Source organism: Podarcis vaucheri, assembly GCF_965113315.1.
Source record: "Podarcis vaucheri genome assembly, chromosome: 11".
Taxonomy (NCBI): Eukaryota; Metazoa; Chordata; class Lepidosauria; order Squamata; family Lacertidae; genus Podarcis; species Podarcis vaucheri.
The window spans coordinates 18,391,806-18,411,184 of record NC_138749.1 but is presented as its reverse complement, the minus strand read 5'-3'; the positions used below and the strand labels follow the sequence as shown (position 1 = coordinate 18,411,184).

General features: G+C 39.4%; 1 protein-coding gene across 3 annotated transcripts in view; it reads right to left on the bottom strand.

The window, feature by feature from the left end:
• NIPBL (NIPBL cohesin loading factor) overlaps positions 1 to 19,379 on the bottom strand; it is a 124,647-nt gene that overhangs the window by 9,822 nt on the left and 95,446 nt on the right. For all 3 annotated transcript variants that reach the window (XM_082241724.1, XM_082241723.1, XM_082241725.1), the window contains 21 exons: positions 17,565 to 17,716; positions 17,051 to 17,131; positions 15,647 to 15,747; positions 14,287 to 14,425; positions 13,189 to 13,271; positions 12,057 to 12,189; positions 11,339 to 11,482; positions 10,681 to 10,770; positions 8,985 to 9,199; positions 8,766 to 8,868; positions 7,102 to 7,200; positions 6,854 to 7,000; positions 6,377 to 6,511; positions 5,776 to 5,874; positions 4,382 to 4,435; positions 3,871 to 3,979; positions 2,630 to 2,766; positions 1,600 to 1,740; positions 1,190 to 1,283; positions 936 to 1,090; positions 677 to 767 (listed from right to left, as the gene is read on the bottom strand). In XM_082241724.1, coding sequence (XP_082097850.1) covers positions 677 to 767; positions 936 to 1,090; positions 1,190 to 1,283; positions 1,600 to 1,740; positions 2,630 to 2,766; positions 3,871 to 3,979; positions 4,382 to 4,435; positions 5,776 to 5,874; positions 6,377 to 6,511; positions 6,854 to 7,000; positions 7,102 to 7,200; positions 8,766 to 8,868; positions 8,985 to 9,199; positions 10,681 to 10,770; positions 11,339 to 11,482; positions 12,057 to 12,189; positions 13,189 to 13,271; positions 14,287 to 14,425; positions 15,647 to 15,747; positions 17,051 to 17,131; positions 17,565 to 17,716 — 2,502 coding nt within the window. The remainder of the gene's footprint in view (positions 1 to 676; positions 768 to 935; positions 1,091 to 1,189; positions 1,284 to 1,599; positions 1,741 to 2,629; positions 2,767 to 3,870; positions 3,980 to 4,381; positions 4,436 to 5,775; positions 5,875 to 6,376; positions 6,512 to 6,853; positions 7,001 to 7,101; positions 7,201 to 8,765; positions 8,869 to 8,984; positions 9,200 to 10,680; positions 10,771 to 11,338; positions 11,483 to 12,056; positions 12,190 to 13,188; positions 13,272 to 14,286; positions 14,426 to 15,646; positions 15,748 to 17,050; positions 17,132 to 17,564; positions 17,717 to 19,379) is intronic.

The following is a 19,379-nucleotide window of genomic DNA, read 5'->3' as shown; positions in this document are numbered from 1 at the left end:
TAGCACATTGTGGAATAATATTAGCTGCCTTACGACAGGACACAAAAAGTTTATAGATACACAAAGTGGGTACTAGCCCATTTTAGAAGCATTAGAATTTCTCTGAAGTGTAAAACTTGCTTGCATAGAACTGAACTCTTACAATAATCTATCCCAACACAGAAGCAAATTCTCATGGTGTCGACCATTCTGCATAGGGGTTCCATTCCTGGCCCTTGTGCGTGTCGGCAGAGTGCATATTATTCTGTCCTGCCCCTGTTCCGCCCCCTTCTGGATCCAAAAGGACATCATGTCAGCACAAAATGGTCACTGCCTATATTTAAATAGCAATTGCTCTGAATCATCATAACCAAGAACTCATAATTAATCCTGAGTGTCTGTTCAGCAAATGCAAAGGTAACTTCTATTATCAAAGCAACTTCAATCCAGTGCAGGTTACTTCTGGAGGAGGGACAGGAGGCATTTTCCACCAATTTCTCCTTTCCCTTGCAAATTTCCAGTTCCACCTGCCATCTACCAACTCTCTGGAGCAGATGGTGCATGTAGGAGGCTGCAGGGAAAAGCAGAAATCAGCAGAAGCTATCTTTCTTGCTTCCACCAACAGAACTTTGGTAGCAGAATTCCACTATAGGCAAATCTGTGTGCATCTAATACCACAGTATTTCGAGGTTCTTACCTAGACCAATAATGGCTTTTGTTTGTACCTCCTCATCTGAATGTTTGGTAAAATACATCAGCAGCTCAAGTACTTTATCCTTAATGTTAACCTATTTAAAGGGGAAACAATGTGGATAATTCAGGGGAAAAAGCTTGGGAAAATTTTCATTCATTTAAAAAGCAATCACATAGGAAAATCTGCTCATCTAAGTTTATTTTTTCCCCAAATGTCAGTCTATCCAAATGTAGTAGTAAGCAAATAAATACTGAATGTTTACCTTGCTGTTGCCTTTAAAATCTTCTTGATCAAAATCAAAATGCCGACACAGTGCACCAACAGTGAAAAGGGATCTAAGGAGTGCTGGTTTATTTGCTGTAAGTATAGTGCTGTTTGGGTCTTCTTGATGTTGACTTTTTAATTTTGAAAGTGCACCTGCAAAAAATGAAGAATACTTGTCTTCATAGTTTCTTTTCCTATTAGATGTTTAATTAACTTTCAAATAATGAAAATTCTGCATAAAAATTTACTTACCATAGTATCTATTAAAGCAGGCCCATACAAATTTGTAATTCTGAGTGACCTTGTTTACAACAGCCCCAAGACAGCTGACACAGTGTTGCACTACCTAGAAACAAAGCAGAACACATTAGATTTTGTTAGAAGTAATTTCTAAGACAATACAAAGCAGTCTGTGGAGAAATCAACATCTTGCTCTTATTTTAGCAGATGTCAAAAGCTGAAAGCTCTGGGGCTATTATGAGAATACAATTTTATTCTAATATATTTCTAGCTTTCTTTTCTATAAGAAAACTAACATCTCCATAAGAAGACTAATGCAAATAAAGTGCAGTAAAAACCATTACAAAAATATGAAGTCAGTCTTATTTAACATGAGTACCATGCTAATGCAAATTGAGTTTGAAGTAGAAATTAAACCTTACTGTCATGCCATATTTGATTATAAGCTTCATGAGATCTTCTTCAATAGTAGCAAGGAAAGTCTCACTCGGATGTTCCATCAGTGGCACTACTAATTCTAAAATTTTTGCAACGTTGCAGATCACCATGAAATCATTTTGACTCTACAGAAAAATATTGCATATGGTTAAGATTCTTCACTCTTCTTGTGCTGTTATACTACTACATATCTGAATAAAGTGAGTAACAATCACTCCTAGTGATCAATTCCATCTGTTTACAAATACACCTTGAATGGAATATTAAAAATTATATTGCAGATAGAAAAAAACAGTTGCCAGTATGTGAGTTTAAACAGTTAGCAACTTTATTATAAATAAATACCGTAAATGTTAAACTAGCATCAGCAAGGGTTGACACGAATGGGCATATGAGAAGGGCCCATACCCCAACAGAGCTCACTGTAAAGGGCCCCCTAGACCTGCTGCAGTGAGGAGGTAGGCTTACTGGGGAAGGGGCATGGAAACCATCTCCAAAACCTGGAGCTGAAACTGCCCTGAAGCAAACAAAAAAGCATATAAGACTAACATGTAGATATTTGTCTAATAAGGTCCCTTCTGATGTGTACACACAGTGTCTGCATGTTATCACACTTTACCCATTTGCCGAGGGAAGCATTGGAGACCATGCAAACCTATTGGGCACATAAGGTTTGAAGCTACCCTGAATTAAAGAAGAGTAATCTGCCTGAAAAGGAATGCTTTCTGAGGCACAAGAGAGGACTATCAAACTTTTTCCCAACCCGTGATCTCCAGTTTGCAAATTTAAAAGCAGCAAGATGTTTACAACTGTTTCCTATGCAGATAACCAATATAAAAATAAAGGAGCAAATCAGGGCAACCCCAGATTCCTCGGGAATAGGTTACCTAGGTCTGGTGCCTAAAAGTCAATAGGGAAAGCCAATAACTTTGCTGCTTCCAATTTTCACTTCAAATCATGAGTTTCACATAACATAAGCAGAGGCAATGTGGGGAAACAGTAAGGAGTACTTACACTGCATTTAGTGGTAAGATATGGCTGCATGGTCATGGCATGTTTGACCATTAACTGGGGCCTGATTTTGCTGAATAAGAACAAAGTGGTTATGCAAGCTACCAAGCAACTTGAATTCACACCCTTATTGTCGGAATCTGAAAAATAAAGAAAAAAATGTAAGTATACATATGCACACACAAACACACTTAACTAATATTCCATTAAGATGTTCAAATATACAAAAACTGTTGTTAGTATTATTTTGTAGCATGTGCATCCTGGATATATTATGGACAATTAAATCAACAAGCAGAATTAGAACTGAAGCTGCTTGCAATGGCCAGGTCCATGTGCTGCTTCCTGGGGAGGGGAGAACTGTGAATATCTCATTTGTCCCCCTTCACCCATCAGAGGGCACAGTGCTACCATCCTCCTCTGACTCGAGGACGAGTGCCCTACTGTACTTCAGTCTTGCAGAAGTCAAAGGCTACAAAATAAGGCAAGGGCCCTTTAACAAACCAGCCAGCTCCACCAGCAAGGTGTAGATGCCTTAGGAGGAGAATGTTTCATCCAACAGTGCCCCCTTGGAGCTGTCTTTTATCCTGTTCCTGTCTACTTTCTGGTTTGACATGAAACATCTGCTTCCCCTGCAACACTCAAAGCTTCCATGGGAACATTATTTAGATGGGTTTTAATTTCACAAGTACAGAACTATTGCAATCAGTTTAAGACCATAAAATGTGCGCTGTGTGCTTCATTTTGTAATGGATATAGTTCTGAAGGCTGGGTCATAAGAAGCTTTCGCTCAATGTGAACAGGTCCTCCTGTACCTGCTTTCTAGCTACACAATCACATGATCAAGTGTATTTCATTTATTGAATTTATCTGCCACTCTTCCCCTCTAAGGGGACCAAGACAACAAACTCATCCACAACAAATTTTAAAAAGCATTCTAAAACAGTTACCATTAAAAATACCTGAAAAGTTACAGGTAAAAATATTTCATCCAGTGATCTCAGGATGGCCCTTACAGTATTCTTTAGCCACCAAATGCCTGGTAGACAGGAATGTTCTCAAATTCCTCCTGAAAGCTAACAGTGTTGGAGGCACACACCTCACTACATGAGGTTTATATATGAACACACTTCTGCAATAATTCATACAGTCATGTGGAAGGGTAACTTGAATTCCACCTGGAGCTCTGCTACCCACAAAAAATTCTGCATAGCTTATGAATGGAATGTAAATAACTGTTTTACCTGCCAGAGATTCTTCATACTTCAGAATGTGTTCAACCAAATTATCCACAAGCTGAGTACAGGCTTTCTTTACAGGCTTATATGAAGCATCTTCTTCAGATTTTAGCAACTACAAAGATATACAATATGGACAATGTTGATACTCATGGCTAGATTCTGAGAATATACAAGCCATCTTCATATGAAAGCATGTAAAAATAGGAAAGAACTATATTTCTGCCACACACGGGAAGCAAGTGTCAATAGGCCAATAATTTGCAAGCAGTGCATTGGAGCAAAAGAAAAGTGTGTGTAGTGGGGTTGGAGGAGGGTGACTTTCCTCACACTCTCCTGGCAACCCCCTCTCTGAAATGGCTTCCCCAAAAGGTCTTGCTCCCATTTCTGGAAGCAACCTCAAGAATCCACCTTCACTTTCAAACTCCCATTCCACAGCCTACCCCATTCAGTATAAACCTCAAACTGAGGGAGTTCCATTTTTAGAAAAAATTAAGTTATCTGAACAGTTACTTACATTTTGAAGAAGCTGTTCAAACCAATCATACCCTGTATCTCTACAAGCTGCAACCTAAGAGAAAATGAAAATTCATTTGCATGTAACTTTTCTACAGTAACATATGTGAATATTAAAACATCAATAAGAAAAGGTAAAGGACTCCTGGACAGCTAAGTCCAGTCAAAGGTGACTATGGGGTGCAGCTCTCATCTCGCTTCAGGCCAAGGGAGTCAGTGTTTGTCCACAGACAGCTTTCCAGGTCATGTGGCTAGCATGACTAAACTGCTTCTGGCACAACAGAACACCGTGATGGAAGCCAGAATACATGGAAACTCCATTTACCTTCCTGCCGCAGTGGTACCTATTTATCTACTTGCACTAGTGTGCTTTAGAACTGCTGGGCTGGCAGAAGCTGGGAGAGAGCAATGGGAGCTCACCCTGTCATGCGGATTCCAACTGCCAACTGCCAACTGCCCAAGAGGCTCAGTGGTTTAGACCACAGCGTCACCCACAATAGTAATATACCAAATGTAAGTTTTTTCTAACCTTATGACTATTGCTTTATGTTACTGTCCCTTCACTCTGTCTAACCTACATTATTTTTGAAGCAGGGACCTCTTTCCTATTAGGCTCTGTAAAGTGACATGCTCATTCATAGTACTAATAGGTTTCTGAATAGCATCTCAAATATTTGAAACACCATCTAAGTTCATTAATCATCAACTTAAGACCAAAGCAGACCAAATGTTTTTGGAAACAATGTCAAATAAACATGAAATCTGCTTTATATAAATGAAAACTATAAAAATATTATACAGTGGTACCTCTAGTTACAAACTTAATTTGTTTCGGAGGTCCATTCTTAACCTGAAACTGTTCTTAACTAGAGGCGTGCTTCCGCTAATGGGGCCTCTTGCTGCTGCTGCACCACCAGCAAACAATTTCCATTCTTATCCTGGGACAAAGTTCTCAACTCGAGGTAACTCTTTCAGGTTAGCGGAGTTTGTAACTTGAAGCATTTGTAAGCTGAGACGTTTGTAACTCGAGGTACCACTGTACTGCAGGAGTATTGTTAAACTCTCTTGAAAATATCTGAATCCATTTAACGTTATGTTTACTTAATGAACTTCAATCCGACATACATGCTATACTAGAATAGGTGATTAGTTATAGGGAACCTCACTAAAGACCCAGAGTATTTTACATGTATCAAGGGAGATGTGTGCAAACTGCAACATTTGCTTGAGCGCTACAGTATGAGAACTCTCAGTCTTTAAAGAATAAACCAACACTAGGGACAGAGGATAATCACCAATCATGTCAAGGACAATAACAAAATTAGAACACGTCAGACACAACTCAATTTATCACAATTGATACATTAGTCAATGGGAACAATAGCACTCTCATACCACATCTGTAATGTTCAATATTTTCCTGGTCATTGCTTCTTTGTCATTATGGGGAGTTGGAGTAAACCACAGCTTCTGGAATGTCTCATTTACCAGTTTCTGGAAATAAAATGGATAGATATTGATTAGGTAAAAGTAGCTCTCCAGAGTCTCTAAACTACCAACAAGAGTCTAGAAAAAGCACAGTCCACTAGACACACATCACTAGCAGTTCAACTTGAATGGAAGGGAAATCAGCGCCAATATAGCCTCAGTCAAGCAACCCCCACCCTCCTGAAGCAGCAACCACCCACTGCTCACAGGAGATCCAAACACTGCTTTTGAGAAGTCCTTTAATCCCTGCTCAGTCCCGCTGTCCCGGCTGCACAATCCTGTTACTTGCTGGAAACATGGCATGCTGCTAAGGGCAGGATGTCAGCTGATGGGCATGAGGACAGGGTTTAATCCTGCCTTAGCAGCATGCCATGACTTCAGTGGATGGACAGGTGGGCCTGGTTTGAGGGAAATGACCTCACAGGCAAAACTGGAACCCCTGCCAACCAAGATGGGCGCACAGGTCAGAGGCTGCTCACCCCTGTAGTAAGTGATTTGTTTACTGTACCTTAATGCCTTCTTCATCGTTGACTCTGCGAATCATTTTCACACACATTTCTGTAATTTTGGGAAATGTTGGTTGTTCAATGCAGATATCCCTAAGAATCTTTATGACTCTTTTTCTGACACTAATACCAGTATCCTGAAGAAGCAAAAGAAAGAAAAATTTTAATGCTGGGGAAAAAATCAGCATGTTACCCATCTTACAACACATAGGGCAGCTATAATAAGCTGATTAGCAACAGATAACTAATATAATGTCTATTAAAACAAGACTGCACAGTACTATGATTAATAAGCTAAAACAGTGTAAAATCCTTACAAATGGAGAAAAAAATCTTCTTAATGCTCACTATTGCAGTTTGAGATGCTTGTCAGAAACTATGTTTCAACAGAGGTGAACAGAGGACCATCATATTTATTTCATCATAAAGAGCTATGTAAACATTGAACATAAAACGTTAGAATTTAAAAGCAGCCATACCAGTATTCGCTCAATCAGCATGTCATAATACTGTTCAGCAAGCTGTGGTCGACAAAGCACAAACCGACCAAGCAATTCCACGGCTGCTTCTCGTACACTAGTGGAATTGTCCATCAACCGTCCATGGACACCACGTTGCATGTCAAGCTATAAGCAACAAGCAAGAAAGAAACACAAAGTGAGGGAAACCATAAAAGCTGCTTGTGAGAAAAATGTGTGTATGGTTACAGAGTGTTTTCTTTGTTTACCCTGGCTAGAATGCTGGGATCTACAGCAACAACCTCAGACAAACACTTCATGGCTTTTGTTCGAACAGCAATTGCATTTTCACCAAGCACACGCAGAATCTAATAAGAAAACAAAAAAATGGCATTTTATTTGCTTTAGAAAAGTAGCATGCAATGTTTAACGAACAAAAATGAAGTGAGGAAACATGCTAGAATTGAAGTAAAATGAAAAATCAGCTACCAGAAATCTAACATAACCTCACCAAAGGGGCACTCAGTCAAACATATTAATTGCACCACCCCATTTCATTCCATGTGAAAGGTCCACATGTTTTGCCACAATTCAGTAGCCAAGCCATTATTTGAAATAGCCAATATTCCCCTCCTTCAAATCCTTTAACATGTGCACATTTGCATATGTGGAGGACTGGGGGCAAGAGGTGCCTTACGTCTTGCTGACATTTGAAACTGGCAGAAGCAGAAAGTGTTTGCCTGCTCCAAAGCCCAGCTTATTCCAAAAGGAGACTGGGTAGGGGCACCCTGTGTCCCACTTGATTCACTTATGGGGTGGGCAGGTGCATCCATTACCTGTGACACTTCTCAAGAATGATGTGAATTGAAGACCACTCCAGAGAATATTACGGCTGGCTGAACTGTAAGAGGGTAGGATTTTCATTGGCCATCACAGAGAAAGCACTTCCTCCTCACCAAAGATGCATGATTTTGGGGCCAGGAAAATAGACTATCCTGTCTATACCACTGTTGGCCAGATGCAGCAGTGCATTGGAACTCACTACAGTAAGCCTTGGCTGCTTGTATCAAATATGGTCAGGGAGAAGGTAAAGAGAACATCTAGGTCACAGCACTGAGCCTAGGTGAGGGACATTTGCCCCGGTAAGTGGATTTGTGGAGGGCCTGCCCCTTGAAATGAATGGAGGCTGTGCAATAGCAATGTTAGGTGGATTGTGCCCAGAGTGATATAAAATATGACTGCTTGCTTGTTGATATTGCCTTCTTTAAAGAGGCATCTAAGTATGTGTTTTCTTTTGATTTTTTGTGATAATTTTGGATCAAGTCCTCCATAGTAGCTATTCATTATTCTTTCTGCATTTTTAATCCACTCTGGTCAAGAACCACAATGAAGGCCAAAAAATTAAACAAAGTAGGAGTACACTTGTACTTCTGGAGACCTAACGTGGTGACCCATTCAAACATGCTTGCATTCCTATTAAGTATTAATATAATCAAGCTATTGAATTACGACATTCATCATGGCAGTACCATGCACTGCAAGCAAACTACTAAAACTATTTTCTAATTTGAGTTATTAGGCTGCTCTACTATGATGTGTGAATATACACTTTATGAGGTAATATCCTTAAAATTCAAGAATGCAAATAAAGAAGTATATGTAGGCAAAGGACCATTATCCTTTTAAGACACCTTTTTAACTTAAGGTTCTTGTTACAAAAATGCACAGATGAAATAAGAGTTCAAGGAGTGTGAAATGCATGCAGGATAAAGAAAAATGTTGTGGAATTGATACATAATTATGGAAGCATGTGGTGTTACCACGACCTATTAAATACCTGCGCTTAACAATGAACAGATATTGCACACTACCGCATAAGCGTTTGGAACCAGGAAGCCAACTGTATTTCACTAAGACTTCTGGCACAGTTTACCTGTGTCAAATAAATATCGAAGCTCTGGGCAAACGGCCTCATAGAGGCCAAGTAGCGAACAATCAAGCAAGCATCTTCATAGTCCACAGTATCAGAATTCATCCTGTAATGAAGGGGTAGAATATTGCTTTAGCATTTGCTTATCAACAGAAGAATATGGCAATACATGAACACCAAATGTTGTTTAGTAAATAAAAATGAACTATCTGTGGAACTCACCTTAATGTACTGAACTGAGAAGGTGCCGTTTTAATGATGTTGCGAAGAAATTTTTTGCGACTTTCTGCTCTGTGCATGATTTGTCCCGTTGTCTCGATTTCTTTTGCATGGTGTGTTCCTTCAGATGAATCATCATCCTTCTGAGTTTTCATTGCTTTCTCAGTCTCCATAGTAGTGTCCCGAAACCACTGTGCTATATAAAATTTCCGAGAAAACTGGTGCGGGAGGAGAGTGTGTGGGAAAATAAGTCCCAAAAAGGACAATGTCAGAAAGTGTTTCATTGCTTCTACTGTTTGTTGGATATGCTTATTTAGTATATTTTTAATTGATGAAAGCTGTCTTGAGTATTTTTACAGCAACAGAAAGGAGGGATATAGATTTTCTTAAATAAATAAGACACTAGTATTTTAGAATATATTGATATAAGTTCTTGTTACTGGAAATGAAGCAGGGCATTTCCATATTCCAAACCAACTACATTTTGAATTACATATAGCTGAATTTATCCACTGTATTTTGAGTTGCATATAGTTGAATTTACTCCAAAGTCATTTTCATGTACAAGAGTTACTTCAGTTTGCAAATACACTTTAACTCCTGGATTATTTACACTACAAAACATGATAAAACAATTATAAACTGATTTTTAGAGTCTATGATAAATGAACGTGTTCCTCTACTGCTTATTAAATGTGACCATCATAAAAGTGTTAGGGCCTACTCTTCACCTACCCAGAGTGCCTCTGTCCATGATAATACAGAACTCCTTACATGATAGGAAGCAGAGTCAATGACAAATTGAACCTGGGGTCTTCTGAATGTAAAGCATGTGCTATGTGATGTGGCCCTTCTCCTTTATGGGGAATATACCACAGTTGTCATTGACTCTGCTTCCTATCAAGTAAGCAGTCCTGTATTATCATGGACAGAGGCATTCAAATGTGGTTCTGTCATCTCTTTCTTAGGTTATATTACAACCCCACAAACTTTAAAAAGAAAAAAAGTATTGCCAAATGGGAAAAACAAGCATTTTTATACTGAACAGTGGTTTAGTGGTAATTTTTTAGTGAAGGAGCTAGTTAGGACAGCTCCCAAACTTCCTAACACTGGGTGTGTATGAAGCAGAAAACAGTTTATAGTAAAAAGAGGCAATTTGCATGTAATACTAAAACACTGCCATGTAAAGATCAGCAGGGAAAAACACTAGAGTAATACAATTTGCCAGTTTTTTGCCTCATATCAGAAAGCTACAAGTACATGAACTTTATAACTGTTGGTATCAATCTCTACATAACTTTTTAGATGTCCATACATACCACCTTTCTATATGTTTAACTTGTGATGCCTGTGTATCTAACTTAGTTGCAGTTTAAAAGTTTAAAAGGCAGTAGCCTTTGTGCCACCTCCTCAATTGGTGTGCTAAGGAAGAAAGGCTTATGGTCTCCCAAGACAGAAGCACTCAGCTTAAAAGGGAACAAGCCAGCATATTTGCAAGGTAAGCAGAAGACCTTCCTTTCCAATGCAGAACCATAGGGTGTGTGTGGGTGTGCATGTGTGTGCATTTGATTTCTTTCTGCAAACTCTGGCCATGCCCAACATGGGCATACCACCCTCAAGGGGTTGGCCTACAGTTGATGTGGCCTTCAAGACTGAAAGGGTTAAGCAGACTTTCACTTAAACAACAACAACAACATACCACTAGTGATGCATCAGTTTCTGTATTTTCTTCCAAATAATCTAACAGTGCCTTTTGCAGTTGCTGGATTTCATCATCCCCTCCTGAGACCTGTAACACACAATATATTTTAAATAAAATTCACACCCTTCCCAATATCAGAGCACACTAACTTGGATTGATTTGATCTAAACACACTTTAAAGTAAACAAATTACAAAACACACCGGGAGCATCAATATGTCACACACAACACGTTAACACACAACAAAAATAAAAGGTATCAAACAAAGTCATCATACGCACAATCAATTAGTAGCAAGTGTGTGAAACACCATCTCCCAGCAAACCTGTTGGGCTGCTCCTTCTGCAGCAAATTTTTATTTTGCCATGAAATTAAATGTTGTCTCTTCCCCCTCACCCTCCACCTCCCACATCACCCCAGCTAACAGCTGGATGCTCCCAGAGGCAACTGCCACAAACTTATATTTTAAGGGTAAACTAATCAAAATGAGAGGTCAAAGGCACTCTTGATTTTTGAGAGTAACACAAAGAAGAAGTCTCACAATGCTATTTTTCTCATTATTGTTTTGTATGGGATGTTACTCCAAATATTTTATGGACACTAATCTCTACATTGAAACCTGTCTTAAAATAATCAAAAATAGCTTCACTCAAACCTGTTTTAAAATTCTGGCTATTGATCCTTGATCCATTTTGCTAGTGACTGCATCCTTCCGCAGTCGTGCTGCTACGGTACCAAGATAGTCGAGTGATGCCACCCTCAAAGCCATCTCTGTAGATTTATTACTAAATTGATGGACCTAAGAAAATGAAAGAAAAAAATATATAAACTTCATTTTTATTCCCCTCACATTTCAAGACAATATTGCTTGATCGTCTCCTACAATAATGGGAAGAGTTCAGTAACATTATTTAGCATTTCACATATAATTCAGGCCACTTCAGATCAAAAGCCATTCTCTCTCCATTTGTAAGAAAATTTCTTCTGCTTCTCATTTAGCATATATTTACAGTTGACCAACATTAACTCATAGATACTTCAAACATAGCTTTTGAAATCTGGAGTCCATTTCTGTAACCATGCTTAACACTGGTGAGACTTAACATGGAACAGTGATAATAGAGCAGGAGGGAGAAGAATTCAAAGTCTAAAAGAAGAAATGGTAGGAAAAGGAGTGAAACTGCCTGTTCTTCATCCCTCATCCTATTTAAGGATCACTCTTATATTAAGTCTTCACCGGCTCAAAGCACATTGCACTGCATGCAACATGCAGATTCAGTACAATAAGACTATTTTCACAACTTACATCAAAATAAGCAAGCCATTATTAAAAGTGAAGCAGAATTATTGCTTCAAAAATCCAAGCATCTTACCAACAGTCTTCCCAATAGACTAAGTAGTAACTCCGCAGCTGGCCATTCTGGTTTGTTGACCGTGGAAAGGAGATCCTGAACAAAGTTCTCAAAGAGTGGCCTATAATCTTCTTCCCCTTGCTTGCTACCACATCTGTTTGAAGAAAGCAATGAAAAGGGGAAAATAAGACATAATGAATTCACCTTTCAATCAATCCTAGATTTTTCTTTTACATTTTAAGTGATAATTTTATGGCACTATATATAGAATCATAAATGTGGAACAATATAACAGTAATAACCCTGATAATCACACCTGGGAGAAGAAGTATGCCTTAACATCCTTTTGATGCCAGGTTAATGAGCACTAAATATAAAAGCACTCATACATTTTTGCCTCCCCGGAACAAGCCCCTCCCAGTTTCACCATGGACAAGCTCATAAATGTCAAGAGTTATCCGGAAGTGAGGGAGGGACAAAGAAAAGAGAAACTATGAGGGAAGGGTTGTTTATGATGCAGAAGTGTCTGCATGTAGTCCATGAAAATAGATTATTGCCACTGAATGCCAGCCATTGAATGTGAGTTTTGGGTTGATTCTGAATGCCTCTGGACATTTTGAGAAGGAAAGTCCCAATGTTCCTTTCTCTGTTTGTCCAGATATCCAGGATGTGATAACTGCCCAACAAATCTGACATTGGAGCATTTGATGATAGGGATGCTGAGGGAACAGCAGCCCTGATGGAAAGTACGATGATGATGAATGAAACAGGGATGTGTTGTGCTTTGTATGCTAGAGGAATGCAAAACTTGATCTACTAAGCAATGGTGGAAGTAGATACTTTTTTCACCAGGGATGGTGGAAGGAAACAAAAAGGTTATAAAATTTTCTGAACAATGATGTGTGTTTGATATCTCTTTTGAGAGCTCTGCACACAACCAATTTATGCCATAGGTCTTTGGTAGAGTGGGATAATTCCTGATATTCTCCAGGGAGAAAGAAAGAATTATAGAATTGTAGGAGCTTAATAAGGGGGTTAGGGTAATATTTAGCATGATCCCTGCCTCTTGAGCAAGTGGAAGGAGACAAAGCCCTGCATGGACAGCAACACAGAAATAAAACTTATAAGAGGTGAACAGTTGAATTCTACTCACTTCTTGAGAAAAATGGAAAGGAAGTTTTGTGCTGTTCTCATGGCTGTTTCATATGAGTTTGTAATGAGGACATCCTGGTCCACCTGAAAATGAACACAGCGCCTGCTTACTGAATGTGTGTTGTGATTTATGCAACTGCAAGTATAATACATATGTTTCTCAACTATGGACAAGGAGATGCAACCTTGCAATCATTTTTGAGTCTAATGAACATGAACAATATTTACTTGAAACTAACGCTCACCTTTTTTGGACAAATTACACTAAAATTAAGGTGCACATTAGATTTGATGGCACATTTACCATATTGGCCTGAATATAGCCACACCCGAATATAAGCTACACCTTTAGAATTGAAAAAGTAAGTAAATACCCTAATATAAGCTGCTCCCTTTCTCCCTGCTCCTGGCTGAATACTGAGCAGGGGCAGAGCTGCATTGCCGGTGGCCTTTCCCCTTCCTTGCTCTCTCGCTTCCCGGCCTTGGGGGAGAGGACGGGGGACTACACCGAGGCAGGCGCTGTTTGCCCTGCGCTCCTGGCTGCATACCGTAAGGTTGTGAATATAAGCTGCACTTTAACTTTTCATGGTCGGAATTTGGGGGGAAAGTGAGGTTTAAATTCAGGCTAATACAGTACATTCACCAGCAAATACTTTTTTTGGTTTCAATGTTCTGGAAATTGAGGTGCTCATTAGATTCAATGGTGCATTAGATTCGGTAAATACGCTACTTCATTATCTTAAAAACAAAATATAATTCACTCAGCCAATGAACAGGGTCATCAAATAACTCAACCTCAGTTAACACAGTTAGTTGAACATTCATTTCTCACAGTACTTTCGGTCTACCTGCTCTGTTGCCCAGGTTCACTTTTCTTCCTCTCTGATATATTGTGTTTACTTGCTTCCTCTCTCTTCAGTGCCTTTTCAACTTCTCCTTCAAGTGTCACAAACTAACATTTCCCCCTTTGCTCTTTCCCCACATTCCATGCTCAACCCATCACTGGCCCAGCATTCCATGAATTCATAATGATAACGGTAAGAACTATATGAACATATGCTAAATACATATATCTTCATAAATCTAAAGCATTTTTCACCTTCTTATTTGACTCCTCTTCAGAATTAGAATCCTTCTCGCCTGATGGTAGATGCACAACACACTGAATTAGTTGTAGCACCAGTGCAGTCACCATTTGAATATACATAGGTTCACCATCAGTGTCACTGCTGTTCAGTCTGTTGAAAAACACAAACCTATTTTACTAATGTTAAAAATGAACCCAATGGAAAACATTGGCATTTTTTCCCAATTGGCTTCAATTATTACAGTGATCTCAAATCTTATTCCCACAATAAAGATGTGGCTTTGCATTCAAACTAAGCAATAAGCTTCCCCCAAAGAGCAGTACATTTCTGGAACAAAAGTTGATCCAACAGAAGTGTATCACTTTACTTTGAAGCTACATAATTTAAGCCAGGGACGGGAACTTTTTCCCTCTACAGCCCAGCTTGAATACAAGCAAGGTTGTAGAGGAAGACCCCTGACAAAAACAGGACTTGGAGTTGATGCTGAATTGAAGTCCCACTTTCAGCATGCATCAACTGCATGTGAAAGCTTTGGATCAGGAACCCCAGTGGAGACTGCAGTCACCACCCATGAGCAACCCACACCTTCAGAAGGGATCAGCAGCTCCCAAGTGCTATGGAACAATTGGGAGTGCACTTCAAGGCTTTTGGTTTGCAGTAATGTCTTTACCTGTCCTAAACCTAATACTGGGTGTAGATACAGATTGACAGGAGGTGTATGGCATCGGGAAAACAGCCTTGTAGGCCAAACTAGACCTGCTGGGTCTAATTTGGTCTGCATGCGAAACTTTCCTCGTGCCTCATTTAAGCATTCCTGCCTCACACTCATACATCTCCTTCCTGCAATGTTACCCCACCCTTCCTTTATAGCATTCAAAGAGGCATGCTTTGCATGGCTTGATCCTATGCTATGCCCCACCCCTCTTTTATCATCTCATCAAATCTGTGATGTAGGATGGGCTGTAATAGTAGCTGGAGCAGGTCACCCAGGGAGTTTCATGGTGGAGTGGGGATTGGAATAGATGCTTGCCTAGTCTTAGTGCACTAAATCTCACTGGCATTTCGTTAACCAATATTCAGTTAAGCCATATTAAAAAAATAATGAAAAAGTTCAAGCAAAAAGTAGGGGATGGTAGGAGTTTTCCCTCATCTGACATTTGATGTGTTTTCTACTCTCCCAACAGCCACAAGCCTTGTATGCAAAATCTGAAATTGCACCTTAGATTCAAATCCCAACCCTGCAGTTATGCAGACATAGTCTGGCTTAGCATGCCCCTTGAAGCAGGCAGTTAACAATAAAATGTCTTAAAAAAACCAGACTTCTTCAAAAGATGGGAGGAGAGGGAGAGAGAAATTAGCACTGTATATTACCTGAAGTTCCTCAGACTTCTTTTGCTGGTTGGTAACCTTGCAAGTGAAGTGAAAATTTCTTCTAATATCAACTGCCTATGCTTTTCATATCTTGAGAAGACCTGAAAAAAGTTAATTATGGTTATTATATGTATGTCATTTCCTGTTTATTTTGCTGTCCAAAATACAAACTATTTTACAAACACACATACACACTTATTAAAACATAAAGTTATTTTCCTACTACCAATCAATATCTATAGCCAAGAGGTATGAATCCAGAAAAGTGGTATTAATGTAAATGTATTAAATGGTTTAAAATTATTTTGGAGAAGGTACTACTAACATTAGTTTAAGAGAGTTGAAAATACCAACTCAAATTGTTTTCTAAGTAAACTTTCAAACCTAGTGAGGCTCACCAAGTTGTTCACACACTGAGCCATTAGGCTGGACAAATTAACGTATTTTTTCATGACTAAGATGAGGTTTTTTACTCTAAAATAATGTTTAAAATCTGGGGTCGCCTTATACATGCATAGTGCAGAGGGGAGATGGGCTATTGGTTGCAGCCACGAGCAGGAGCTTGTCAGCGGCGATTTGGTGGGTGATTGGTGGCTGTGGCAAGGGCTGCTGTAGATTGGCTGTCGCTGCGGCAATTGGGCGTGCGAATGCCGGCTTCTGTTGGCGAGCGAGCAGACGCTTTATGGCTTTGGCGACACTTGCCATTTGTAGTGTTTGTCAGTCGGGTTAGTGATTTTTGGCATCCCCCCCAAAAAAAGCTCAACAACCCTGGGCAATTCCCCATTTTCTTACATTGGACTCCCCCAAAACAGGGGCCGTCTTATACATGGGGGTGTGTTATACATGGGAAAATATGGTAGCTGCTTTAAAGCAGCTATCCTAATCTACATTGCTTCAAAAGAAATTAAAAATCAGCCCAATCTGTATTTGCTATAGCAATGAGATTTCTCTCTCAGAGATATCTTCTTGTAGGTTTTCAGCTACTCTCAGCATGCCCCAAATCAAGTTAGTGTCCCATCACAGACACATCAGACATGGTCTCAGTAACATAATTCCTTAACCCTTTCCTACTATCAAAGTACAGTAATAGAGCTGTTTGATCGGCAGTGCTCCTTGCTTCTAACAATTAAGGTAAATAATGGCGTGAAAGATCAGTGGTGGTGTTGTTGTTATACTTTTCTCACAAACCAGCTGCAATCTGGCTTATGAGGCAAAGCTTAGTGGGAAGTAGTTTAGTGGGGAAAAGAACCTGTTGCCAGGCAAAGTTAGAGGTGAGGGCATGACCAGGACCAGATTAAGTAATTCATGAAAGCCACCCCCACAAAAGTTCCTTAAAAAACCAACAACAACACCAGAAGTCATTCATTTCTTTACAATTAAATATTGGTTAAAAGGTGTGCTTACTGCAGTGACAAGTTTGATGGCGCATAACTGAAGTTCACTGACATTTTCTACAAAAAAAGGTGTTATCCCCATTGAAGAAACCTATTAACAGAAAAGGAAATATATACATAAATTCTCATAATACTTGATAAATGAAAATAAAATCTTTTCAACAGAAAAAGACCTCTGATCATCATCTTTTGAATTGTGTTCTCCAATTCCCAAACTAGTTGCAGTAGCATACAAGAGGGATGAAAAGCACCTCAGATTTAAGACAGAAAAACACATTTGTTTTCCTTGGGTATTTTGTAGTTATTGTTCTTCAAAGATGCATATATTTTCCATATCATATATATTTATAACTGACTGCCCAAGTTGCCTTATAAAATAATTTTAAAAATCTAGTAGCTTAAATTTAAGAAGTTTCATTATTACTGCTCGTAAAAGAAAATAAACATCCACTGGAGAAAAACTTTAGACTTGTGTGTGTGTACAGAAGGGGAAGAGAAATCTGGATAAAATGGATCAAACTTACCTGAAGAATAGTGGTGTCAGTAAGAAGCTGTATCTCCAACAGTTCAGCCAAACTGCTAACAATATCACAAATTTTGTTGTATAACATCACAATTACTCTTTGCTTATGGGTAGAACACTTGGCACGCTTTGCTTTTGAGCTTAATACACCACCTAGTAAATTTTAAAACAAGATACATTTTTTAGAAATTCAGCACAATGCAACCATATTAGATATAAAGTTTCTCCTCAACAAGTTCATATATTTCTCTTATCTCCCAAGATGAAATACAGTGGTACCTCGGGTTACAAACACCTCAGGTTACAAACTCCACTAACCCAGAAGTAGTACCTTGGGTTAAGAATTTTGCCCTAGGATGAGAACAGAATAGCGCGTCGGCAGCGGGAGGCCCCACTAGCTAAAGTGGTACCTCAGGTTAAGAACGGTTTCAGGTTAAGAACGGACGTCCGGAACGAATTAAGTTTGTAACCAGAGGTACCACTGTATAGTCAACCAAGTTGACTATAATAAATCAAGTTGATTGTATGTATTGTATGTATGAGAGGAGAGAGACCTTCTGAAGGGAACACTTAACAAAGCTTTTACACCATTAAGTATGCAAATTAAATTTACTCAAATCAATTATAGTGGTGCCCCGCAAGACGAATGCCTCGCAAGACAGAAAAGCCGCTAGACGAAAGGGTTTTCCATTTTTGAGCTGCTTCGCAAGACGATTTTCCCTATGGGCTTGCTTTGCAAGACGAAAACATCTTGCAAGTGTTCCGATTTTTTTTCGCTCCCCCCCTTTTTCTAAGCCGCTAATCCGCTAAGCCTTTAATAGCCGCTAAGCCTTTAATAGCCGCTAAACCGCTAATAGCGCTAATCTGCTAAGCCGCTAATAGGGTTGCTTCGCAAGACGAAAAAACCGCTAGACGAAGAGACTCGCGGAACGGATTAATTTCGTCTTGCGAGGCACCACTGTATGACAGGACACCAAATAATTTCAGACTATTCAGATCCCGACAGGATTTTTCCATAGTCAAAATTTTCAGGGAAAATGCAACTTATACTTTAAGTTGCAGCTGGCACAGATAGCAATGGGAACCCTCTAAAGCACAAGCCAATATTTTGAAAAATACAAGAAGAGCATAATGAAAAAGAAAAGAGACTGCTGTGATGTGCTTTGCATGGGTCTATCAACAGCTATATATTGATAGACCAGCTAGCAGTGTCTGCTAGCTGCAATGTCCACACAGCTGGAAGCAGTAGACTTCTCAATACCAGTTGCTGGAAACCACAGTAGGAGATAGTGGTATTGTGTTCAGATTCTCCTTGTGGGCTTCCCATGGGCATATGATTGGTAACTTTGAGCACAGGATGCTGGATGAGATGAACCACTGGTCTGTTCCAGCAAGGCCATTCATATGTTCTTATGGGGCTGTCCTGAAACCTAGCGTAGAAGTTTCAATTGCTCCAAAATGAGCTGCCAGGTAGTCAATCAAATTGTTTTACATTTGTCTAAGCTTCACTTATTGCCAGTCTCAATTCAAGGTACAGTGGTACCTCGGGTTAAGTACTTAATTCGTTCCAGAGGTCCGTTCTTAACCTGAAGCAACACTTTAGCTAATGGAGCCTCCCACTGCCGTGGCGTATGTAACCCGAGGTACAACTGTGCTGATAGTGACCTTTAAAACTCCAAGCAATCTGGGACCAGAATATCAAGTTCCCTTTCTTCCATTACACCACATATACTTAGCAGTATTAATTTATTTTAGCCTCCCCAGCCCTCTCAGATCACTCTCTATATTTTAAAATTTGTTGTTGGCAGACACTCTG